This window comes from Melanerpes formicivorus, unplaced genomic scaffold (assembly GCF_026170545.1).
Source record: "Melanerpes formicivorus ecotype bairdi unplaced genomic scaffold, bMelFor1.0.p_v2 SCAF_6, whole genome shotgun sequence".
NCBI classification, from domain to species: domain Eukaryota; kingdom Metazoa; phylum Chordata; class Aves; order Piciformes; family Picidae; genus Melanerpes; species Melanerpes formicivorus.
Genome location: NW_027142358.1, coordinates 15,795,226 through 15,822,562, shown reverse-complemented (window position 1 = coordinate 15,822,562; position 27,337 = coordinate 15,795,226). Strand labels below are relative to the sequence as shown.

Here is a 27,337-nt window from a genome sequence, read left to right as displayed (position 1 = left end):
AGTCTAAATTCAGATTTGATCTCTCAGAAGCCTTGTAACTTCAATGTTACTCCAGACATGTCAAAATCTAACAATATTAGTTTCTCCTTACCCCTGTAGCAGCTATGTAGCTTTCACAAAAAGACATACACTGTGAGAGAATTCATTCACGTAACGGAAAGTGATTTTATTACTACTAATGCATATACATAATTACATTGTTGTGCTGTGACACCGTATTGGAGCTAAGAACAATAAACTAAACCTGATAATGTACTTTCTGTTTTGTTACTTACTCATCACATACTTCAGAAGGTTTATTTATTTTCCTTCCCCCAGCAGCGCTTTCCAATGTTTACTTTGGGAACAAAGCAGTAAACACTTAAAAATGTGAAATTTAATGAGTGCCTTTGCAAATGGGAAAAAGGAAGTTAGTTATTGTTAGTTAGTAAATCAGCAAGGCCCTTGAGAGGTAGATGCATTTCCAGATGAATAATACTTAAACAGTAATAAGCAGCTGCACTTTGAAACACAGTAATGACTGTAAAAGAATAACTAGACGGATGGAGACAGATAAAAGGCTAGGTTATTTTTGTGATACCTGATGAGTTGGTGCAATTAAGGTTACATTTGATACTATTTTAGATTTTGCACAGAGCAACAATTGTCTTACTTAGCAAATAACATTTATCTATTAGAATACAATAATTTCTGAAATAAAATTTCAAGTCAATTTTTAAAATTTCATTGAAATAATACTTTGAGTTTCTTTTCTACTCCAAATAATACAGAAAAATACATACATGTTTAAATACCAAAACCCCCAAAATGTGTATTTTTTAAATAAAAATATACTGGATGAAAACAGCGTATTCAGCTGATGAATGCAGGTCAGTAGTTTATGCTGGATGACTTATCCTTAACCATAGTTTAAATAAGCTTTCTGAACTGAATGATGCCAATAAATCTGTCTGTATTTCTAAGTTGAAAAAGCAGCATAGAAAGATTAATTTATTTTTTGAAGTGTTCTTAGTCTTGTCAAATGTTGTTTTCTACTCTCTGTTTGTGCACCAGTTTCTTAGATGTTTGAGACATGTCAGAGAGAGTGATTGCCCATTGGAATGGGCTGCCCAAGGAGGTGGTGGAGTCGCCGTCATTGGAGGTTTTCAGGAGGAGACTTGATGGGGTGCTTGGTGCCCCGGGTTAGTTGTTTAGGTGGGTTGGACTGGTTGATGGGTTGGACGCGATGATCTTGAAGGTCTCTTCCAACCTGGTTTATTCTATGTAATTCTATGTAATTAATCTGAAGAAGTGTCTCATTTTAACACTGCTGAGCATGCACAATTTCCATCATCTTCAGCATCCAAATTTGAAACTTCTCTTTGTATCTGATTTATATTTACTATTGTCATATCAGTCAGCTTTATAGGCCTCTCCAAATTTTAACTTAAGGAAATCATACCAAAAAAATTATCAATGAAAGCATGCAATATAATTTAACCAAAAAGAAGGGATTTGATTAAAAAGTTCACTCTTGGTTGATTGGTAGAGTGGCAAGTTGCTTCCATATGGTGCAGAAAAATAAACATAGATTTATCGTAAACTAGAGTCCATGTAATTGCAACTAAGGAAGCTCTCAAGCTCATAGCTAACACAACGTTATTGCAGTCATATCAATAAGAAGCTCATAGATAATGCAGCTTTATTGCAGTGCCATTAAAAAGCTGACTAACACATGCTGCTACACTGTTGATAATTTAAAGTACAGAGCTTGAAGTTGTAATACTACTAAAAATAGGACAATGAAGCTGAATGAGTGAAGATGTTGGTTCAAACTACAATTTGATTTGCTACAGGGGAAAAAAATAATCCAGGTTCTATCAAGTTCATTGTTTGAAGTGGAAATAAAAAATTCAAGTGCATTTTAGCAAAATATGCACTGGACATAAGAAATCAAAAATGATTAGCTTTGTTTATTAAAAAAACAACAAATGTATGTATTTAAAGCAAATTCCATTTTCACACAACCAAGATTAATTCTGGTCTTCCTTCTAGGAAGTTCAAAGCACATCTTGCTGCACAGGTACCAGCAGAAGATAACGAGTCTTTAAACATAAAGTGGTTTTTGAAGTACACTATTCATGCAAAACTTGTATGGCCTACTTTTCAACTGTGTCAGCCCACATGGTGTGAAAGAAATAGTGTGAAGAAAATGTGTATGTTATAAACAGAAAAATTTTAAAGGTGTGGGATTTTAAAGCTTAATAGAAGTTAATACATACACTGAGCATATTCCATGACTCCTTGTTTAGCTCTGTCTGTAATTTGCTTCCTGCCTCCTGTGCCACAAAGAGGGCAGTACATCTGAAGTACAGGGTAATCCATCTCCTTCCAATAGGGCCACACAACTCTGTGGCTAGAAATACAGTCTGAAAATTGTGCAATTACTTTTGATACTGAACCTCCAGTACCTATAATGTTTGAACAGAGTTGTTATTTATGGGGAGCTGAATAATACATTAGGCACAATGTTCTGCCTTGTGCTAGAGAAAAACATCCAGAATTAAAATAGAGGAAAACTTCTCAGAGTAGTCTAAGGTTATAGATACTGGAAGATCATCATCTCACAGAAACAGTTAAATGGAAAGGATTTGAGTTGTTCCACATTTTTTTGATAGGTTGACTTTGGCTGGACACCAAGTGCTCACCAAGCCACTCTATCACTCTCTCTCCTCAGATAAGACCACAAAGAGAAAATATAATGAAAGGCTCATGGGTCACAATAAGGACAGGGAAATCACTAGTTACTGTCATGGGCAAAGCAGACTCAGCTCAGAGAAGCTAGTTTGTTGACAATCAAATCAGAAGTGAAAACTAAATTTTAAAATGTCTTCCCCTGACTCCCTCCTTCTTCCCAGGGTCAATTTTACTACTGATTTTCTCCATATTTTCCTCACCAGGATTGGCACATTGGTACGGGGAATAGGGGTTGCAGTCAGTTCATCACTGCTCTTTTCTTCTCAGGAGATGCACTTCTCACACTCTTCTCCTCTCCAGTATGGGTTCCCTCCCATGGGAGACAGTCCTTCACAAAATTCTCCAATGTGAGTCATTCTGATGGGCTTCAGTTTTTCATGCTCTAGCATGGGTCCACTGTGGAGTCACAAGTCCTGCCAGCAAACCTGCTCCAGCATGGCCCAATCTCTCCAAGGGTCTACAGGTCCTGCTAGGAGCCATAGGCTTTCCACAGGGTCACAGCCTCCTTCAGGCATGTACCTGTTCAACGTTGGGGTCCTCCAGGGGCTGCAGGTGGATATCTCCTCCACTGTTACTGTCTGTGAGTTGTCAGAGGACAGCCTACCTCGCCATGGTCTTTACTGTGGGCTTCAGAGGAATCTCTGCTCCAATGTTTGAACACCACCTCCCCTTCCCTGTTCACTGACCTTGGTGTCTGCAGAGTTTTCTCACATATTCTCACTCCTCTTTCCTGATTGCGGTTGTGCAGGAGGTTTCTTCTCCTTTCTTAGAAACTGTGCTTGCTTGATGGGCTCAGCTGTGGCGAGCAGAGGATCTGCTTGGAGCTGGCTGGCGTTGGCTCTGTCAGACATGGGGAAACTTTTAGCAGCTTCTCCTATAAGACTCTCCTACAGTCCCCCGCTCTCCTCTAACAAAACCTTGGCACACAAGCCCAGTACAGTTTTATAGCAATCTAGATCCTAAACCAACATGTGTGGTGTGAATGTGGAAATCTGAAAAATTCTCTGGATGCATGTGGTTTTCACTACTACATCAGAGCGTTCTTGGAAGTAGTATTTCAGATTCTATTTTCAATTCTGCATCACAGTCAGGAAGCTCTGTTGTTTTTGTTTTTCTTTTTAGTTGAAGGCAGTAGCTTTTGTCTATTAAAATGTTTTCTATCATTGTGAAAAAGGTGAAAGCCTGGTGCTGTTCATCGGTCTGCTCGAGGCGTTATTTTGAGGTAAATGAGAAGTGCAGAGTGAACAAACCTGAGATTATAAAATTCTCATCCGTTTAATCTGTCAACATGAGAAAATGCTATTTATGTATTGAAAACATGTTGGTGTAACAGTGTTATAAAAATATTTCATTTTTTTTGCACTTTTGAAAAGGGAGAGAGAGAGACAGTTTGTAATGTACATTCTTCTTTAGTCTGCACATGTATCAAGAGATTACAGAGTAAGCATCAAATATATAGATGTTAATCTGGACATAGGATTTAAAAACTTCTGGGCAAAATGAGAAAATCCTATAACTGTATAGCTGTTAAAGACTGGATTTTAAGAAGTGCTCAGATACTAACTTTGCCAAGTATTTTTTAATGTCAAGATTGTTAAAATGGGAGATGATCAATATGCAAAACTTACTCCCTTTTAAAAAAGCCTAAACTGAATTTATTGCTAACCTTAAACAACTGAACTGGCTTTATAAAAGCAGAGAGTGAATTTGGTCATTCTAGTCTGTCTTTCTATCACTGCAGAACTGCTAGCTTTAGTATATTATTTTAAGTACTTTCCTGAGCCAGTTTTAATTGTATGTATTTTTTTCTCTAATATAATTTATATTTTATTAAATATACTTTCTAGAAGAAAATATATATAATATTTCCAGGAATTAAATGAAATACCCAAATATAATAGAAAGCACCAGTACCCATGAAGGACACATGAATTAATGACCAATAGTTTGATGTACCTTTAGTTTGACCATTGAAGGAAAGCCTTTGTTAGCCAGGTCTCTGTCATGCTCTTGCTAATCATGTTGCTACTCCCACACATAGAGTTGTTTGATTCTCTGATATAACTTCTCTAAAGTATTTAGACTGCAAGCATCTGCTTCACATATGACAAAATTTATTTCAAACTGAAGATACTTGTGGTAGGAGTAATGTCGTTTCCCTATAGGTTTGAAGTACAGATCAACAGAACTCATTGCTTAGGTGATAGACTTTATTTTGCTTTGCTTATTTTTATGCCCTGTAATTTGCTCCATTTATTTATAATGTAAATGTTAGTTTTTATGTGATTTCTTGCATTCTGGGAAAATGGAGTATAGTGAAAGTGAGAAATTTAGATTCTACTGAGCTGACAGTCCCTGGGTGTTCAGCAGTTGGTTGGATCCAGATAAAAGGGGGAGAGGAATAATTCTGTCACGCACTTCTGCTTTTCCATAAAAGTCATGGACGCTGTCCTTGGAGAGGAATTAGAAAACAAACAAACAAAACAATTGGGGAAAAAACCCAAACCAACCAACCAACCAAAAAAAACCCCAAACAGATGAAACTGTTTAAAGTTACTATGATTAAACCCCCTGATTTTACAACTGTATTTCCTATGCCTCTATCTTGCTTCTTGGGACAGATGCAGTAGTTAACTGGAATAGTGAATTTTTTTTTTAAAAAGTTACTGTAGCTTCGTAACTAATGGAAAATAATAAACATATAGAATCATAGAATGGTTTGCATTGGAAGGAATCTCTAAAAATAGAATCATAGAATGATTTCAGTTGGAAGAGACCTCCAAAGGTGTAGTCCAGTCCCCCACTGGACTAGATCAGATTGCTGAGAGCATTGTCAAGCCTGACCTTGAATATCTCCATGGATGGGGCCTCTACTATCTCCCTGGGCCACCTCTTCCAGTGTTTCCCCACCCTCATGGTAAACAACTTCTTCCTAATATGCAATCTAAATCTACTCTTCTCTAATTTAAAACCATCACACTTCGTCCCATCACCAGAAGCCATTATAAACAGTCCATCTCCAGCTTTTTTGAAGGCCCCCTTCAGGTCCTGAAAGGCTGCTATTAGGAGTTCCTTGAGCCTTCTCTTTTCCAGGCTGAACAAGCCCAGCTCACTCAGCCTGTCCTTATAGGAGAGGTGTTCCAGCTCCCTGATCATTTTTGTGGCCCTCCTCTGGACCCGCTTCATCAGGTCCGTGTTGTCTTGAGGGCACCAGAGTTGAATGCGGTACTCAGTCTGCTGGCCGTGCTTCTTTTGATGCAGTCTAGCATGTGATTGGTCTTCTGGGCTGCAAGTGCATGTTGTCAGCTCATGTCCAGCATCTCATCCACAAGAACTCTCAAATCCTTTTCTTCAGGGCTGCTCTCAATTTCATCATCCCCCAACCTGTATTGATATCTGGGATTGCCCCCTCCTAGGTACAAGACCTTATACTTTGCCTTTTTGAACCTCATGAGATTCTCCTCTGCTCACCTCTCCAGCCTGACTAGGTCCCTCTGGATGATATCCCATGCGTCAGATTTGTGAACTGCACTACTCGGTAGGCAAATTTGCTGAGGGTGCACTCAGTCTCATTGTTGATACAGTTTCTGAAGACATTGAACACTAGCCCCTCTGTCATGGGTTGGAATACCTTCCTCTAGATCAGGTTGTTCAAAGCCTAATTCAGCATGACCTAGAACACTGCCAGGGATGGAGCATCCATAGCTTCTCTAGCCAACCTGTTCCAGTGTTCCACCACTCTCACAGTAGAACATTTCTTCCTTACAGCTAATCTAGACCTACTCTCTTTCAGTTTGATAGCATTATACCTTGTCCTGCAACTACATGTCCCTGTTGTCCCTTTATTTTTATTTTCTATGGTGTGAAATGAATTGGTTTTTTTGGTTTGTTTGTGGTTTGGTTTTTGTTTTTCCTTATTCTTACCATGATTTCCACCCTGCTTTTCATCCTTGTAGAAACTCTTCTGGAGTATCAGAAAAGTAGGTTATTTAGTGGTAGAGGTAATGTGCTACTATAGCAAGTATAAAATTAAATGTAACATTTTAAATTGTAAACTCAGAATTTTGTCTAGAGCAATTGGATTTACTTAATAAACAATTTTTAACGGAAGATTTGCATAATAAAATAAATTGACTGTGTAAAGAAAATACAAACATTCAAAGCAGCTAAATAATGCAGTTTGCACAAATTTGATTAAAATGGACAACTACTTATCAAAGCTTTGTGCTTAAAGCTTTAGACTCTTCAATTTGTTGCATGGAAATGGGGCTTGCTTTAAGATGGCTGTCTTTTGATGTGTAATGGATCACTGTTGGTTTTTTTGGCAGTCTTGTTGCAATTTGCTTTCATGAAATGAAGTCCTACGTAATTTGCTAGCCTCTGCACATTGTCAGTGCTTATATTTCCTTTGGCAAAAAAATTAATATTTTTCATTGCCAAAAAGAAAAAAAAGGAACTATTTCTTTCTGTCATGTTACATAATGCCCAGAAGTTACTCTTTGCTGATCACTTAACTTCCAAACTAAATGCATGAAGACCTACTTTTATGAAAGACCAAATGTATCTGGATGTTACATATTTTTAAAATTGAGCTTAAACAAACTAGTAATGTTAGTTCAGATATTTATCAGAGAAGCAAAATAATATTTCATGAATGTGGACAGAGATTTTTAAAATGCAGAACACTTAAGTCTAAGCAATAGCTTCCCTGGCACAAAATTGTCCTGTAGTGCAGCTTGAGTCCTTGAAGCAGGCTAAGGCACAAATTGCTTGATTGTTATCATATCTTGCAAAAAAACTGCCAGTTAGAAAATTCACAGGAGGTCCTACTCCTGTTTACACCTGAATGGTGCAACTCCTCTATCTAATAGACTAATTATAGGGAAGTATCTCTGCACTATCCCTAGTGCTGTAGCTTTCCACAGGTCAGTGTCATACTAACTCTAAACAATAGTAAAGTGAAAAATGTTCTAATCTAAATGTTGTCTATATAATACTAAGTAAAACAAACCCAAACTTCTAAAAGCGAGAATCAAAGTAGTAAAGAGCTGACCAATTCTGCAGCATTTTCAGTATACTTTTGGATAAACCATATTGCTTTAAAAAAACAGTAATTCCAAATTAAAAGAAGAGCTTGAGAGAGAGGAGAGAAAGGAGCCTGTAACAGCTCTCAGGATAGGTTAATAATTACTTAACTCATCACTTAACTCGGTTGTGAGAGATGTGGCATATTTGTCTTCCAGTGGGTATTTAATTATTGACACAAACCAGAACCTTTCAGATTAGAGGAAATGAGAGAGATCCAGGGGTTTGTTTTTGTTTTGTTTTTTTTTTTTTTTAATACAGTCTCATGCACCTCGTGCAAGGTATGCAATCTTCCCACTGACCTCTGGCTCTTCTAGAATGGATGGACTTCCCATCTTATCTCTGTGTGTATGTTTCCCCTGAAATGCTGATTGTTTTTTATTTTTATTGTCTTAAAATGTAATGCTATTAAGCATAACCATGTCTGAAAATTGCCAGGAGGGCAAGTTGTTCCAATCATCACATATAATCATATGTATTATTCTGAATTGCTTGCTATTTCTGAGATATAGAAATTTATTATCACAACCTGACATAATCTTTGTGCTCATTCTTCATATTGATATTGATTATGTGAAGCAATGTGTTTTGACAACTATTTTTCTCCTGCAGTTTGACATAACTGTAAGGTGTCATGTAAGGTTACTATAATAATGAAATATATATTATCATACTATATATAGTTATTCCTTATTGTTGCAAAAAACTGCATTTTCATTTGCCATTAGTTTACTGTGGTGGGAGGACTAAGCAGTTGCTATAAATTTAGCACACAGAACACCTGGTGGTAAATTTTGAACCCAGATGGTTTTGCATTTTTTGATAGTTTTAAATTTTATTTTTTATTTTAATGTTGTTGCATAGACTGCAGTATGAAATCTAAACAGTCCTGTGATGGTGTTCAGGATCACAATCTTTGTAACGTATAATAAACAACATTACCAATAACACAGATTGCAAAGCATTTACGATGCCCAAGTCTATATTCAAGTTATCCTCAAAATAATACATTTTTAAAGCAGTGAGGTTTCTGAACATTAAACTCACAAATTACTACTCTTAAAATGATTTACTGTGGTCTAATTTTATTGCTTTCTAATTTTATAACTAGATGGATGGAAAAAAATAGTGGTGGTGGTTGGGTTATGGGGGTTTTGCTTGATTTTATGTTTGTTTTTTTTTTTTTTCCCCATGATGTTCATGTTATGTCTCTCAAACTGAAATGACAGACCAAACTGATACAATTTGGCAAGACTTGTGATAAACTACCTTTATGTGGTACTGTCAAAAGTGGACTGCAAGTAACACAGAAGAGATTAATTTGTTTATCTTTACTAATAATACTTACTTGACTTAGCATGAGCCAGTAACATGCACTCGCAGCCTAGATGGCAAATTACATCCTGGACTGCATTGATAGAAGGGTGCCCAGCAGGTCAAGAGAGGTGATTCTGCCACTCTGCTCTGGTAAGACCACACCTGGAGTACTATGGCCAGCTCTGGGGCCCCCAAGCCAAGAGAGACATGGACTTGCTGGAGAGGGTCTGGAGGAGGGCCACCAAGATGATCAGATGGTTGGAACAGCTGCCCTATGGGGACAGGCTGAAAGAATTTGGGTTGTTTACGCTGGAGAAGAGAAGGCGCTGGAGAGAACTTACAGCTACATTTCAATATCTGAAAGGGCCCTACAGGAAGGATGGGGAAGGACTGTTCAGAAGGGCTTGTAGTAATTGGATGAGGGGCAGTGGTTTTAAACTGGAGCAAGGTAGATTTAGGTTGCATGTAAGGATGAAGTTCTTTGCAATGAGAGTGTTAAAATAGTGGAAGAAGCTGCCCAGGGATGTGGTTGAGGCCCCATCCTTCAAGATATTCAAGATACAACTCAATAAGGCCCTGGGCAGCCTATTGTAGTTGGTGGTATCCCTGTTCACTGCAGGGGGGTTGAACAAGACGACCTTTGAGGTTCTGTTCTAACCCAATGCAATCTCTGAATCTGCTACTGGTCCTAGGATGTTATAGAAGAAGGCAATGGTTCTGCAAGTTCCTCAGAATTCTTGGTAATAATTTAGCTCAAATGCTTCTAATACACATTTAATCTTTTTTTTTTAAAAGATGTGTAAATGTAGCATCTCCAGGATATATCTGTTTATGAACAATTTATGGCTCTCTCAGAAATAATTACTTAGGCATACACAGCTGCTTTCACAAGTGCTAGGAGAGCTCCTTCAGGAGTCTTGGGGCTTTAATTAAAAAAAGTAATTTTATGATGCTAATAGACTGAGAATAAAACAATATTTGAGCTTTAATCAGTCAGTACCTCTTGGACTGCAGAAACAGAAAAACTAATGATCTTTGTATCCTAAAATCACAGAGGAAAAAGCTCCTGTCAGTTGCTTGTTTGTTTTACCTGGGTATTATCATGCTTTCCTTAAACTAATTTTTACACATGAAGGTTCTAGCCTCTATGGCCTTGAAGAACTCTTTCAAACATGAACTGAACATACAGGAATGTATTGACTCCTATTGCTTGCAAAGAATCAAAAAGCTTTAAATGGAAAGGTAAAATTGTTACACACATAAATGAGGAGTTAAGTAAAAATGTAGAATTCTAAGGAAAATTGGGGGGAAGTTTTGATCTATCTGTTCATTTTTATATAGGAACGTTTTTGCTTTGGAAGTTAAGGTTTTTCTAAAATGTTACATTTTGGAAGGGCATTGGAGGACTTGGCTTTTTTTCAGCTTTAATTCTTTTTGGATAGACAAAGGAATTTGCTTATGTTAGCTTTATGCATCTATTTAATGGTTGTTCTTTTGCCCAGAATTTAAAAGTATCAATAAGCTATTATTCAACTAGGTTAGTTTGAAATTGTTTTTTTTGATGCAGTTATTCAACTTCATGCGGTTCAAACATGCTTCTGCAGGTATCATCTGAAAATGTTTACTGCACAGATTTGCTGTTTTCGGATTTGATTGGCAGATTTAAGTGAAAGGTGAATTACTGACTACCTCTCTTTTGCAAATAAAGCAGCTGTACTTAAGTTCTGATGAATCACACAAAGGGGTTTGTTCTGGGAAAATAAGAAAAGTGGGCAGCATTAACTCAACCTAAACAGATGCTCTGTATATTCAGTACAGTTGTCATTTACCCCTAATCCACCAACAAACTGCAACAAAAATAGGACAGCTTGCTCTGGAGCTTATAACTCTACTGTCAGTGGCACAGTGCCTGTATTACAGTTGCCTTAGTGTGAACTGTGTGTGTTACCCACTCTACCAAAGGTTTGTTCATTCACAAAAGCCTGTCTTCCTGACCATGTCTTATGTCAAGGAATAGCCCTGCTGAATATTCTTGTTATCAGAGATTGGTAGCGGTTGGAATGGACCTCTGGGGTTCGTCTAGTGCAATCACCCTGGTAAAGCAGGTTCACCTGGAGCATGTTGCGCAGGCACATGTGCCAGAATGTTTTGAAAGTCTCCAGAGAAAGAGACTCCTCAAACTGGGCAGCCTGTTGCAGTGCTCCATCAGCTTCTAAGAAAGTAATTTTTTCTTTCATCCTATGAGTATGTTATGGCTGACAGTGTCAAAAGCCTTGCTGAAGTTGAGGTAGACAACATCCCTCACATATCCAGTTAGTCATTCCATCATAGAAGGTTATCAGATTGGACAAACATGATTTCTGCTTGGTGAATCCATGTTGATCACTCTGAATAACATTTTTTTTTCTCCACATTCTTAGCGATAATCTCCAGAGTGAGCCGTTCCATAATGTTTCCAGGGATGGAGATGAGGCTGAATTGCCTGTAGTTTCCTAGGTCTTCCTTCTTGCCCTTTTTGAGGACTGGAGTGACATTGTCGTTCCTTCAGTCCTCAGTCACCTCTCCTGTTCTCCATGACCATTCAAATATGCTGGAGAGTGTCTTAGCAGTAACATCTGCTGGCCACCTCAGAACTTGTGGGTGCATCCCATTGGGTCCTGTAGATTTGTGGGTGTCCATCTTGCCTAGATGATTTGTAACCCAATCCTTTTCTATGTTTTCTCTGTATCCTCTGTCACCAGATCACTCAGCTCATTCACCAGTAGGCCCACATTTTTCCTAGTCTTCCTTTCCCTACTGATGTACTTGCAGAAGCCCTATCTTTGACATCCTTTGCCAGATTTAATTCCGAGTGGGCTAGTTTGACAGTATTTCTGTATTTCTGCCAAGTGGCCAGTCAATTTTTATCACTGACATCCTACTATAGCTCTTGCACTTAAGAAAAAGCTGCAGCAGGTATGGATGTGCATTTGGTCTCCCTGATTTCTAATATACCTGGAACTGTGATATGAATCCAAACTGAGTTGAGAAACTGCTTAAGCAAGAGCTCTCCAAGGGATACATCAGTGCTGTTGGTAGTTGTGTTAATGAATCAGTAGGTGGACTTCCTTACTGAGTCAGCAGTGTTCAGTTGCCTTGGCAGCCTTTTGCATAGGTTTTTGTTGCAAGATTGTTTTGATCAGAGAGGCATTCTGAGGTTTTAGGTAATCAGCAAAAGGAATTTTAATTTAATGTTTGGAATTATGAATACTGAGGCATCTTTTATCCAGCTCTGTCCAGGAGTCAGAGAGAAAGCATGTCAGCCAAGCATTTGAGAAAACAAATTAATTGTTAGTATTAGGACTTGATAGTGTTTATTCATGTACAGTGTCATCACCAGAACATAAAAATTTCTCAGATTTGATATAAGCATTTTTAAAGTGTAATTGGACTAAATTTGATTGTGCAGGAGGGTCTGTGAATATTGATCTGGTGTAGTGGAAGGAGGAATCATTAGCATCATCTGATGCAAAACCAAATAGCCCACTTACTGTTGGTGCTACTTCTCTTTCACCTGCTACATTTTCCTTCAATGTCTTTAGGGAAGATTATGCATCAGGGAAGTGAGTCTTATAACGCAGTGCAGTGGAGGAAAGGATCTGGGCCTGCCACTGGGAGGGAGAAACTTCTTGCCCTGGCTAAAGGCTTAAACTGTTGTTAAATCTAAAAAGCATGTGGTAAAAAGGCGAGTTCCTCACACATAGTCATCAAAATTTCTACCTTAGAACAGACTCTAGAAACGTGACCTGTTTAAAAACCTCTTTTGAATAAAGCAACCTAGGACTGAATCTGTATCGGAGATAAACTGTAAATAGAGTTTTAGAAAGGAGGAAAGGAAAGCATATGAAAAAACAATCAAAAAACAACCAAACAAAACAAAAAGGAAGAGGTTTTATACTTCAGTGGCATACTTTACCTTGCCTGAATCTTGGTCAGATTCTGCACTACTCATTCAGAGAGAAATCTTTTTTCTTTCATGGTTTGCTGCTGGATTTTCTATAGTTCACACAAGATACACTTTTTTCTTCCAACACACACACACAATCCTTAAAACCCACTATATACTTTCAACCTCTACCCATTCCATAATATGGTAAAATGTGAACTAAAACTCCATACAAACATGGAGACATTATGTTGCAGCAATGCTTCTTACAAATCTCTTTGGCCAGGGTATTTATGTGATTAACCCAGTGGTTTGTCCGATTTTGGTTTTTGTTGGCTTTCAGAATAAATGTTCTCATAGCTTCTCAATAGGAGAATATAGCCAGGCTGAAGGGAGCATGCAGAAAAGGGGAATAATTTTGTAGCAATTGATATCTATTAGAACATAAGCTTAAGTTATTTATTTCTCATTCTCTACTTTTTTTTTTTTTTTATTTAATATGTTTGTGAATGAGAGCACTCCAGAATGAAACTCGGTAGTCTTGCAGTCTCAGACCTTCACAAGGGATCATATAAACTATGCCGGGAGACAGGCAATTTTCTAGGTCTCCCCTCTCAAGAGAGAATCTGTAAGAAGGAGGTGGCTGAGAGGAGATAGCACAGGCTAGCAAAGCCAGGTAAGGATGCAAAGACTATGGACCCAGAGGGAGGGATGACTTTGAAAAGTTATGTTTGAATTTAACTCTTCCTGTTATGTAAAACAAAACATAATAAAAGCAACAACACCAGAGGGTCAAAGGACCTCACATAGTGTTCTCATTAGCAAGAGGAAGGGGTCAGCTGAGGTAGCATTTGGGTTCAAGGCCACATTATTGGCTACTGCTGTAGGATTTTAAAAGCAGGAGTAGTATACAAGATAGAATTACACTGGAAGTTGGTTTTGCAAGCCTTTAGTCATACAATTTCATCTTTAAACTACATTAAAAATGCTCATTAAAAAGCTTTCACTTTTAGAATTATGGCCACATAGCAATGCAGAAAAACTAATCTGCAGGAAACATTTGCTCAGTAAACCAGCCTTTGTGTCCTCATAGAGAAACTGCTCCTCAAAACCCAGAAAAACAGGGTTCTGTGAAAATAACTTGTTTCTCTTTGCTTGCCCACGTATCTGCTTGCTATATTGTTTGTTTTCTGCATTAGTTGTTAGTGATAGCTACAAAGTGTTGATTTCATTTCATACCTCTTGTGAATTCCTTACTTGGTACATGATGTTGAATCCTAATTCCGGATTAGCAGTACTCAGAGCATAGCATCAGCATTTTGTTCATGATTCAGTATGAGTGTCACCAATGCCTGTAACTGATGGTATCAAAGGCTTCTATGCCTTTTTCTGAAATACCAAAGTGTGAAAAACCCCTTCATGTATCAGAGCAGCCTTATACCAGATTGTGAATCAAGATTTCGCCTGTAGTAGCATATAGCCTGTGCAGATTTTGCATACGATAAAAGGGAAATTTATGCTTATGTGTTTTAAAGGAGTAGAATTCACTGACCATATGAATATTTGCCCAGTTTACTTCCAAAGCCCTCCCCATAAACCAAGATCACCACAACCCTGAACATTTGTCTACTTCAGGTTTAGCTGCTCCAGTGACATTGCTAAATTTTATTATCTAATTACATGGAGATCTCATATCACATGATTAATGACTATGTCAAAGAACTAATTGGCAGGGTTTTCAGTTCAAATTAGTTTAAAAACAAAAGGGCTCACATTGTCTATGTTACCCTGGGCAATTAGAAGTTCTGATTAGAGTTATATTTTGAAGTAGGCCCTGGAAAAGTACTGATCTGTTCCTGTTTACTGTTTTCCAGTATGATGATGTATATGCTCTTGTGTAGAAGTATCAGATATCTTAATTTGGTACAATGACTGAGATTTAGTCAATGCTACAATTTTACAGTGATTGCTCAGATTTGCTTTCCTCTGCATGCTAATTGAAGGCAGCTTTTTGTATTTACAAATTCTCACATAAAGCTGGTTGATTAAGTCAGTTTAGATTTATTCATAATAATCAAATAAGTCAATTTTTCAGTCTTCAAAGCAGGTTGGTATAAGAGAGATTTTCCTTTGGCTATCAGAAGGACAATGTCAGAGAAAAAGGAGGAAAACCATGATTATAAAGGTGACTTTCACAACTACTATATTGTTAAACTTCCTCACAAACATTTCCCTCCCCATCCTATTTAGCATGGTTTCCTTGCACTGATGTTGTTCATTGATGTCCAGTATTTAAATTGCCACAAAAAAAGCTTCTGATGCAGTTGACAGTAAGCAGTGCCTAATCACTGAGTAGACACTGTGACTTGAGGCTGCAAATAATCATGGAAATCTCAGCAGTGGTCCCTATTAAAAAAACATCACATAGATGATGTCTGTTTTCTCAGAATTTTATGAAACAAGTATAGATTTTCCTAGACTTAGAACTTGACCAATGAATAAAAAGCTTCTTTAATTTGTAGGTATCAACTATTGTTATATTCCATGTTTGTTCTGCAAACAGAAGTGGAAATGCTACAATTCTGGAAATGATCCTTAGTTTACACAATATTTAAGAAACAAAACATGTTAGGTAATGTTATATGGAAGATGGGAGCTGTAATGTTGACTACAACAGTAGTCAGCTGTTTGAGCAATTAATCAGATGCATTTAGCAGTGATTCTTTTCCTTTCTGAAGACTGTCTCTTGTTTCCATACTGTTTTAATGTACATTTCTTGACAAGTTTTCAAGTGCTTTTTAGTATGCTGAATAATTTGACCATTTCTCTTTTGTGAAGGAAATTTCACTAGGCCTTATTGAAACCAAGAACTTTCCATTTTTTCAGAGACTGTTTCCGCAAATGCCTCCTCTTTTGCTGCATGTGTCTTGTGACAAAGAAGCTAAACAATTGAAAAGAGAGGTTGTGAAGTCTCCTTCTCCGGACACTTTCAAAACCTGCCTGGATGCATTCCTGTGTGGCCTGTGCTAGGTGATCCTGCTTTGTAAGGGGTTTAGACTTGACGGTCTCTGGAGGTCCCTTCAAACCCCTAACATTCTGTGAAAATGTGCCTATGTTTGTAGAGTTCTGCTGTTTGAAAATTTAGAAATAAAAGAACTCACAAGACTAATTTGATCATAAAACCTTGGCAAGAGGAAATGACCTCTTTTAATTAGTCCTCTAATTTTTCTTCCAACATTTATTGACACAACTATCAGTTTAGACATTAGACTGCTGTACATTGTACATTTAATTCATATGTGTGAGGTAGATTATTTCATTAAATGTAACCTTTGAAGCAATCCATTCACAAAGACGTTTAGTTCCTTTTAGACATTTCTTATGACATTAAAATAAAACTTGAAGTTCCTTTAGCAGCAGTGTTGATATGTGTAATACGGTAACAACAAACTATGGATTGCAGAATCAGGCCTAAATACTCGTAAGGTCCCCATATGCAATTTTATTTGTTCCTGGGAGCACTTGCTAGTGTTTGTTTTTACCCTGAACCATTACCTCTGGATGTACATTTCAGATTTCATAATTTAAAAGGCACAGCATTTTTCTTACCCTATTATATTACTCTTTTCTGGCCTTTTTATCGCTGTTGTTTAATTTCAATCTGTTTTTTTCCCTTGACAGTTTCTTGCGTGTTCTCTTATGTCATCGTTCAGTTACCAAATTGTTGATGGGAACTGATGAGGAGTATACTATATTGAAGTAAAGAGAAGGGCAGTAAAAATTAGTTTGCTTGGGGTTTGGGTTTTCATTTGTTTTAAACAAGTACCGCTTAATAAATAGAAAACTGCTTAATTTAAAAAAGCTGACATTTATCAGCACTATTTTTAAACAGTTTACTAATTTTCAGTGCTGTATTGTGGTATTGCAGATACAGGGTTGGGTTAACTGTTGGCAAATGATTACTTTTTAATGGTATAGACCTTATTTGATTTTCTTCTTGTTTCTGGTGATAAAATTTCCTGTTCTGGAACCATTGTAGTTAGATTTTTTTTTTTTCTAAATAGACTGTACAGATTCTGGTTATGATTTTGGGAGCATATTCCTTACATAAGTTAGTGGCACTTTGGTGCTTTTCAGTGTGTTGTGTGCTCAGGTGGAGATTTTTTTTTTGTGTGTAGACACTATACCAGAAAGTGCAAGAATCTTTCCTTCTTGCTTCATCTCACTTGCTTTGATCACCTTCTTTATCCAGAGGTGAGATGAGGTGTTATTAGAACAGAGTTCCTTCTGAAGTTACTTTCGTCAAGTTCTTCATCTGGGTATAAAAAGACTTCTGTCACAACTGAAAAATAATTACAAGTAAAATATATAGGGAAAGTGTTTTGGTTTTTTCCTACCTTAATGGGTTCTGATCTGGATGACTACCAGGTAATCAGGAGGAAGGATCTTTTTGGTTGGAGGGAACAAAAATAAACCCCAGAACACCACCACCTCCCCATATATATATATATATATATATATATATATATATATATGGACATACAGACATATTTACATACACATAGTGCTGTGCAGCTAGTTCTAGAAAGTAGCACATTATGATAGAAAGTATTGCTGATTTTTTGACTAAGGAATTAAATACTGAATTGGAAAAGTTGTGTGTACTTTAATTGGTCATATTGCCAGGCACTCTCCCAACAAACCTAATTAACTTCACACTAGAGAACACTATTAACAGATGGGACTTTCTGTCTTGTATTTTTTCACTAATTAGAAAATCTCAATCTTTTCAAATTTATGGATTAAACAGAAAATTTCATGTTGTTGTCAGTATGTCAGAGGAAAGCTGGGGGGGGGGTGGGGGTTAAATAATAACATATAATTATAATAATTTTCCCCCCTAAAAATAAGAAAAAAAGCTGAAATATTCATAGAATCATTTCGGTTGGAGAAGGTCCTTAAATCACTGAGTCCAACCGTTGTCTAACTCTAAAATGTCTGGTGCTAAACCATGTCCCTTAGCACCACATCTGTGTGTCTTCTAAACATCTCCAGAGATGGGGATTAAACCACCTCACTGGGCAGCCTATATCAGTGTTTCAGAACCCTTTCAGTGAAGATGTTTCTTCTAATATCCAATCTAAAGCTTTCCTGGAGCAACTTGAGGCCATTTGCCCTCTTCCTGTCCCTTGTTACTAGGGGGAGGAGACTGGCACCTAACTCCTACAATCTCCTTTCAGCTAGGTGTAGAAAGTGAGAAGGTGTCCCCTCAGCCTCCTTTTCTCCAGACTAAACAACTTCAGTTTCCTCAGACACTCCTGTTCTCCAGACCTTTCACCAGGTTCATTGCCCTTCCCTGGATATGCTCCAGCAACTCAATGACTTTCTTGTAGTGAGGGCCCCAAAACTGAGCACAGGACTCACTGGTGCTGGAATGGGGTACAGGCACATGATCGCTTCCTTGGTGCTGCTTGTCACACTATACCTGATACAGGCCATCTGCAAACTAGGAAATTAAAACTGACATTCTAAAAATATTAATAAAATAACAACTTAATATATTCTAAGAAGTACAGCAGGCTTAGGGTTGAAAAATTTAACCTTAGAATAATAAGTTTCATACAGACATTTCTGAAGAACAATACACAACAGATTGTCATCAAATAAAGGAAGAACTCTCTGGTGCCCTAAAGTGCTCAAGTTGCAGGATTCCTGAAAGTTGTTTCTTTTTTTCTGTGTACTTCTTATTTTAATACTTTATATTCCTCTTACCATTGACAACTCTTTTTTTTTATTTCCTACTTTACTTCTTGAAGTCTATGATATTTTATATTAATGATGTTTGTATAATTCTATATTGTATAAGGAAGAATTTGCTTTTGATACTTAAGTGAATTTTGTGTTCCACAGAACATGCAGATATTACGGAGTAACAAGAGATTGAAGTTTCCTGCTGTAGTGTCCTTCCATTACTCGTTGATGTGAATGTGTTAACTGTAGCCCTCCTCTAATGTAAACAGCTTTTCCATTTCTCCATGTTTATTCAATAATGCCGGGACGAGTGCAGTGCAGTTGTAAAGGGAAACAGTGCCACCCGTTGGATTATCACTGTCATCCTTTTGTTACGTAGACCTAGTAAGGAAATGTGTGCAGACTTAATTCTGATAGTGTTTTGCCTGTACTTTCTCTGCAACCCAGGTTTTGGTTTGCTTGTTCTTTTGTTTAGGTTTTGTAATGTAGTTTTTTTTTGTTTCTTTGTTTAGTCTCCCTCTCTCCTTCCCCCCCACCCTCCCCATCTTCCTTTCTGTCCTTAATGTGGATGCATAGAGCTTTACTGCAGTTTGACTGCAACAGATCAAAGATCTTCTGGAGGAAATTGCTAGCAGTAGAGAATGAAACATTTTTACAGTTTTCTTTAAGTGGTTTTTATTTGCAGTTTATCTGATTCCTGCCTAAAAAAAAGTTTGTATAGTTTTGTTGAACTCTCTGGCTAATTTTTAAATATATTTATTTATTTATTTTATTATTTTTTAAGCAAATATTTAAGGATATGCAGAACTATTCCATGGTTCGCTTTCCCCCTTCTCTTTCCTGTAATCAGATTGGTGTTTATTTTTGACTTGATGCTAAGTGTTTAGTCAGTGTAGCTGCTAGCATATGACTTCACATTTCTCAATCTTAAAGAAACAGTAAGTTATTATAAATTAAAAGATTCTTTCCTTCCAGGAAGAAGTTATAATAGATGTGTGGCAATTGCAATGTTGTGCCAAATGCACTGGAATAATAAATGGAGTGAGCAACTTCTCCTGTTGCCTACTTAAAAAGGCAATAATTTTTAATCATATGTGCCTTTTTCCCCCTCTTAGATTCTAGTTGCTGGGAGTTTGGGGTATCAGTCTGTGTTCATATGTTTCTTCAAGCATTGTAAATTCCCAAATTAGATATTGTCTCCCATGATAAGACTCTGACAAAGACTCTAATCCAAATCTAGGCCTAGACTCGGCAACTGTTTCTCATGGATTAGAATAAACAGGTTGCATTCAGCTCTTTTGGATGGAGACATGGGAAAATATTGCATCTGGGGATCATTTTGTATAGCATGAAAGCATATTAACTTTCTTTTTTATTTAATTTTAATATTACATTAACCTGATTGGTTCGGGCCCTGCTTTTCTTCACACTTTGATGTATTCAGGTTCAGCTCAATGCCTCTGTCACTTCACAAAGGAAGACCAACTTTCTCTGCCATCAGGATAAAAATAGAGTTTAAGATTCCATTCTCTTTCGATGCTCTTTCTGTGATTTTTGGGAGATGTGAATTGTAATGTTAGGTATGTGTTTTGGAACACCAGAAGAGAAAACAAGCCAATTACAGCAGAGGAATGATAGAGCTTTACAGACATACGTCACTGTTTGGTGTACATGGGTATTTGGAGCTTCTTGCAAAATTTCTCTCTTTGTATTTTAGTGGTAGTTAAATGAATTGTCATAGATGTGTCTTGGAAGGTTTTACCCAGAGTCTACATAGCATTTGTTAAGCAGTACAGTGATGATTATTAAGGTATTGAATATAACTAAAATGTAAGGCTTGTACAGGAATAGAATATAATTAACCAGGTTGGAAAAGACCTTTGAGATCATCAAGTCCAACCCATCACCCAACACCATCTAATCAACTAAACCATGGCATCAAGTGCCTCATCCAGTCTCCTCTTAAACACCTCCAGTGATGGTGATCCACCACCTCCCTGGGCAGCCCATTCCAATGGCCAATCACTCTTTCTGTGAAGAACTTCTTCCTGACATCCAGCCTAAACCTCCCTTGGCACAGCTGGAGACTGTGTCCTCTTGTTCTGTTGGTGGTTGCCTGGGCAAAGAGACCAACCCCCACCTGTCTACAACCTCCCTTCAGGTAGTTTTAGAGAGCAATAAAGTCTCCCCTGAGCCTCCTCTTCTCCAGGCTAAGCAACCCCAGCTCCCTTAGCCTCCCCTCAAAGGGCTGGTGCTCCAAACCCCTCACCAACTTTGTTGCCCTAATTATACTATCTTTTTTTCTAGAGCACTGCTTTGACTTGTAGGCAGTGACTGAATGTTATGACCTAAGACTTGCTATGTGAAATGGAAAATAAAAGCTCAGCTTTACTTGTGTGCTTTGCAAAACTTGAAAGAATGAGAAGAATAGAGTCCCAAACAGTTTATAGGTTTGCTTTCTCAGATTTAGTTTTCAAAACTCCACCTATAGGGTGAATCTGTTTGGGGTTTTCTGTGGGGTTGGATTTTTTTGGCTGTTTGTTGGATGATTGAATTGTTTGCTGTGTGGGTTGGTTTTCTTTGTGGTGTGTGTTTGTTTTTTTTAAAGGAGTTATTTGTATTTAATGATGGTTTTAATAGAAATGTTAGTATTTGAACAATTCCACAGAATACAGACTAAAACATCACCATAATATTCCATAATACTTTACTATAAAACATAAAAGATCAAATAGCTATGTTAAAACCAGGTTTCAGCTAAATCAAAATTTTCACCGACATGTAAGTGCTGCATTTCCAGAATGCTCAGCACTTTGATTAACTCTTTTTAAAAATATAAAGATTTCCCTTGAAATGTACTGATAATAAATAATTGTAGAGCTAGACAGCAGAGCCGATTTAACTGCGATCCAAACTGTGATTGTGTGCGGCGTGGTATACTGCAAGGGGTGGACCAGGGTGTGTACTGTATCAATCTTATTCCCTGTAACATCATTTGTAGAAAAAACGAGCCTTGACATCACTTCAGATCATAATTTGGGGTATATTGCTAGAGAACAATCCACAAGTTCTATTCACCACACTAGTTTCTTAAGAGATAGTGAGGCTCTTACCAATTGATGTACGTTTAATAGCATATTTCACCTTGCAGTCCTTGTACACATCTGATCAATAATGTAGTTTCATGAAAGAAGATTCAAACTCTAGATGATAACATTATATTAGACTTTAGCAGTAAAATTATTATTTGAAGATTTTCATGCTTCAGTTCTGGAATTCAACTGACAGATCTCACTGACTTTGGTGATAATGCATCAGATAAGACAACAGGTACTTGTACTCAGGAAAAATACTCTTTCTCAGACATTGACAAAACAAGAAGTTATGGTCAGCAAGATTGAAAGCAATACAAAAATAATTTACACTTTCATTTGAATAGAAATTTTTGAACAATTTGTAGTGATTACATAATATTAAGCAATAAGTGTCCTCTATTGGAAAATATGCCCACATACTTGATTTTGGCCCTGCAGTTTGGTTATATAATTGTATATAATTATTCAGATACTGCCATTGCAGCACTGAGTGATGCTGAGAGCAGAGATTTTCTACATTGTTGTTTCAGCAAGTCTGCTTGGAATTAACACATTGCATGTTCCCATGTTTTGCTTGCATTATGATTGTCAGGTTCTTTCCTAATACAGCACCTTCAGATAAAGGTCTGAATCTTGTATTGAATGAAAAAAACAAACCTAATTCAGTGCTCAGCTGTTGCTTGAGCAGTTGATATTGTCAACAAAATCAGTAAGAGTGTGGATACTATATATTAGTTATGATATTCATAGATATTAATAAATTGACTTGTTCATAACTGGAGGGCCACCACTATTTTATTTCACATGTGTAGTTGTTCAGATAGTGTCTTAAATTTTAGCTGCTTCTGACCAAAGAAGTTGTATTTTAACTGGCAGTTTGAGAAGCTGCAAGTCTCCGTAGTTCCCTGGTTTACCCAGTCCTGAGTGATCAGTTCTTTAGGTTTATTTAAAAGGATGTTAATTCTAAGCAGCTGACTGACACATGCTTAGCAGAAGGCTAAGGGACAATTTGGTTTGATTCTGTAGACCAGCAGGTTGGATGATATGCAGGAGACATATTTTTCCAAATGTTTCCCATCTTAAGAGCAGCGGACATGAATCTTTTCTGATTTCTGCTGAAAGAGTTGCATTCTAACATACAAAATACAGCTTGTGGGACTTGTGTTTTCAGATTCCAAATTACCTAGTGCACGGGTACCTAGAGTAAGGATATTGAAAATATAAATCACAGTGGGTACAGAGACTATTGTGTTCTTCATGGTTCCTCAAGCCAAAATTTGAGTGCAGAAATTTCATTTGTGCTGTCCTGTGTGAGCGCAGGATATGAAACTAAATTTTCCCAAAATGTTGGAGCATATTTTGGAGCCAGTAGAACAGACAGTTGTATTCATTTTATGTTCATAAAATAAAACAAAATTAGAGATAGACGGAGATGTGATTTATCCAGGTTCTGCTGCAGTAGTCAACAAAGCAAGTTCTACCTTGTTAAAAAGGACTGGATGCTAGATGCAACGACATTATTTTGTTCTAAAACTTCAGATTTAAAAGGGGGAAAACACTGGGACTACAAGGTACCCAAGGTGTATATTCATTGTATCAGTATGTGCTGCATCAAGCTACGGTTTTAACCTGTTTGAATGTTAACTATAGTGTCAGTAGACAGAAACATGGAGTAAATACGTATTTTTATATAGCCTTATTCTGTGGACTTCACAGTCACGTATGTAAATGGAAATTCAGTCTAACCTGTGTTCTCTCTTGGTTTACTTAACAATGAGCAGGAACTTACTGCATTACTGAAAGGTATATCTGATAAACCTATAGTGTGATTTGAATGCCATGTGGTAGGATTGCTTGCTGTTTGAAATTAAATAATATAGGTTACCAAAGGTTATCATCTGGAAGGTAATTGTATACTAGGTTTTCCAGAGCTAGAGTTCAAGTTATGTATCTTTTTCAATGCAAGAAAGAATTCTATGATAATATATAATGTTTGAAATTAATGTAGGAGTAGCTTTCTAAAGAAAATGACAGCTCAAATAATAAATATTTCTGATTTATTTTCATTGGCTTTTTTTGTTTGTTAAAGAATACATGTTTCCCTCTAACAGTCTTAAATAATTATTCTCTTCTTTTATTTTGTAGGTTGTCTTAGTCTTCGCTCTTAGTATTGGTGCTCTTGTAATATACTTCATAGATTCGTCAAAGTGAGTATTCTACTACATCTTCCTTTCCCTCCTTTCTTACAGCAATTACACATCTTTAAATTGCTTCATGCATCTACTTCAAATCAAAGCTTGTCTCATCACCTGACTGCAAAGAGCCTTATAATAGTGCATGGTCTGCCAAAATAACTCAACAATGAGAAAAAGATCTTATATCAACTACACTGAACACAGTCACATTGTATTTGTGGAATGAATAGAGAGAAAAACAACTTTTATGTGTTGAGATTGTGCATACTGTTGCAAAATTATTGTTTTTACGTTCATTTGGCATAGATAGAATCTTTCAAATTCAAGACTAGGATAAGAAACAAAAGGAAGAATATTTGCCTAAAAAGTACAGTTTGCAGGCAAAACCAGGTCTTAGGAGACTGACAGGAACATCTCTGGAAAACTCTGAATGAATTTGACAGTGTGAGCATTGTATCTTGCATGTCTATTCACATTTCCGGCTCCTGGGTTTGATAGATTTCTTACAAGATAAGGTGAGCCAGTAAAAATCTGCAAAGCATCAAAGCTTTTTTTCACCCCTCACCCCAGATTTCCACCATCATTATCATATAGTGTTATAGTTTTGGCCAGGGAATAGGAAATTTCATCCTGGCATTTTGAGCTATGTGGTGGTTTGAAACAAACCAGTGTAATTCAGAATATCCTCTCTTTGTAGCAATTCATACTCCAACCTAGTTTTCACATCAAGGTCTACAATGTTAGTGGTGTAATAGGCAGATTGGTAGCTTAACGCAGAAGAAACCATTAAAAAGTGACTTAATATTGTTATTTTGAATCCAGTTGTTGGGAGGGTGATTTTCTGAGGTATTAATAGCATTTTAAAGCTCTAGCACTACGTACTGGCTGCTTTTTGCCAAACTAGTTTTTGTATAGCAATTAATGCAAAGGTCACTAACCTAGCTATCTGTAATGGCAATGGTCATGTTCTAAAACAATCCTCTGTGTCTCAGAAAACCAGACATTGCACTGTTGATGTCTGTACATACTGATATTTACATAAGTGCTAGCACTAGTAAAGGCATGCTTGACAACATGGATGCTAGCTCTGTATTGTGTTGAATTTCAAGCAGTACCATTGTAGCCTACATATGTCAAGCATGACACAAATAAGTAAAGCAGAGATTTTGTGAAGGGGAGCCAAGTGGTGAGACAACTCAAGTTCTACCTGCAGCTCCCTTGAAGTGCAAACAATATTTTTTACTTCTTACCATTATGATGAGTGCTTTTATAATTTTAGCAGTTTTTTCTTGAATATGTCACCACCGAAGCAGATAAGGTATTGCTATTCTGAAGGTCTTCTAAAGAACTTTATAAGGCAAAATAACAAAGCTTTTGGGTGCCCAACGTTTCTAGGTCAAAAGCGTCAAATAGGATAAAACCGATTTCTATTTCTGTTTCAGTTTCAGAACAACAAAATGCAGCTATTTTTTGGAACAACTGTCTCTTGTGAAACTAATGGATTATGTGGTGATTTTAGGTACTGCATTGTGGAAATCAGGAAAATTGACAACAAGGGACATTTCTCTGGTGTGCCACCTAATCCACATACTGCTGCCAGTTTTTGGCTGATCTTTCAATGGGAATAGAGCAGCATTTTGACTACAGGTTTCTGTGGGGTTTCAGCTAACATTTAACTCCTGGATGCAGTTTAAATTCAGCAACCTGAAGTTAATATACTCCAGTTGCACGCTTCTGCTTTTTTTAAAAATCCTTACTCTTACCCTACTTTCTCTCCACACATGTCTTTGTCTTACTTTTTATGTGGGTAGGGGTTTTTTGTTATGATTTTGGGTTGTTTGTAGACTTTTTGGTAGGTTTGTTGTGGGGTTTTGTTTATGTTGGGTTTGTTTTGGGTTACTTTTTGGTTTATTCTGAATTATCAGCTGACCTGATAGCTGTTTCATCAATGTGGAATCAAATCTAGTGATACATCAGTCTATTTAAGATCCACAAGTGTATGATTAGGCTAGAAAATAGTACAATTTCATCAGCATAGTAGCATCCATACCAGTTAGTCCTACATCTCAGCAGAGCAAATTAAACAGCTCTCTGTTGCTGTGTAATATGTCTGTACTAATTGTGGTTCTAGCACAAACTTGAAGATTTCTGCACCATACTCCGTTATGAAATATGGGCACAGTTGTGAGCCAATACATCTGATCTAATTAGATTTGACTTTTCCTAATAAGAAGCAGTAGTTCTCTTTTAGGAAAGGTTCTAACTTAAATCATACAAATAATCATACTTAGTGGAAAGAATGGAGGGTATTAATTTTGAAAATTGGGGATTATTCCAGTACCCTCCATTAAGATGATTTAGTTGTTTATGTAATGCTTCTACTTTTTACAAGCCACCAGCTTGAATCATAGTCTCGTAGTACCACAGGATGTACACAGAACTTTTTTTCTTTAAAGTGAATATGTACACTTTCAGTGATGCGCAGTGGTAATTAATGGAATATTTCAGTCCTAAAACTGAGAATATATTTAGCAAAGAAGTTACTCCTGGCATCCTGTCAGTTGAATCCAGTTGAATCAAATCACAAAATCTTTCAAGTTTTACTGAGGACTGGACTCTTTCCTTCTTTTATTTGTAGAATATCATTCTTAAAATACTGTTTTCTTGGACATTGGTACTTTTAAATACTGGAAATAGTTAAACATGAAAGTGCCATTGGACAATGAGTGCAAAACAGCTGGATGTAAGAATAACAGTGGTACTGTGATAGGAAGACTTACACAAATATATACACAGATAAATAGATTCAAGTGGAACCCTAAGCTTGTTCGAAACTGTTGTGTTCTTAATCAGACAGCTTTATTTCTTTTTATATGTAGAAAATAAAGTAGTTGAACTGATAGACAACTCTAATTTTTAATGTTATTTATTTCTTTGTGTGTCTGAGAAGAATTCAGAAGTAATTGCTTCTTTTACATACTCATAGTATAAAATCTCATTTGTCTATATCTGATACCCAGGGAACCTGAATATTTCTGAAATGCAAAACTACCAAGTTTGTATTCAGTGTACCATAAGGAAAATGTCCTTTTCCTGATCTGTAGTTTAATTTCTAAACAGACATAAAATCAGCTTGGTATCTATTCTATACTTTTCTTAGACTTGTTAATGTTTTGAAAGCTGTCAAAAACTACTCTTCCTATCCTCCTCCTCCTCATCTCCCTATCCTCCTC

The 27,337-nt window shown here is 36.9% G+C and overlaps 1 protein-coding gene across 18 annotated transcripts in view; it reads left to right on the top strand.

Moving 5' to 3' along the window:
* Positions 1–27,337, top strand: part of KCNMA1 (potassium calcium-activated channel subfamily M alpha 1) — a 410,890-nt gene that overhangs the window by 165,302 nt on the left and 218,251 nt on the right. For all 18 annotated transcript variants that reach the window (XM_068139897.1, XM_068139896.1, XM_068139895.1 and 15 more), the window contains exon 3: positions 24,055–24,116. In XM_068139897.1, coding sequence (XP_067995998.1) covers positions 24,055–24,116 — 62 coding nt within the window. The remainder of the gene's footprint in view (positions 1–24,054; positions 24,117–27,337) is intronic.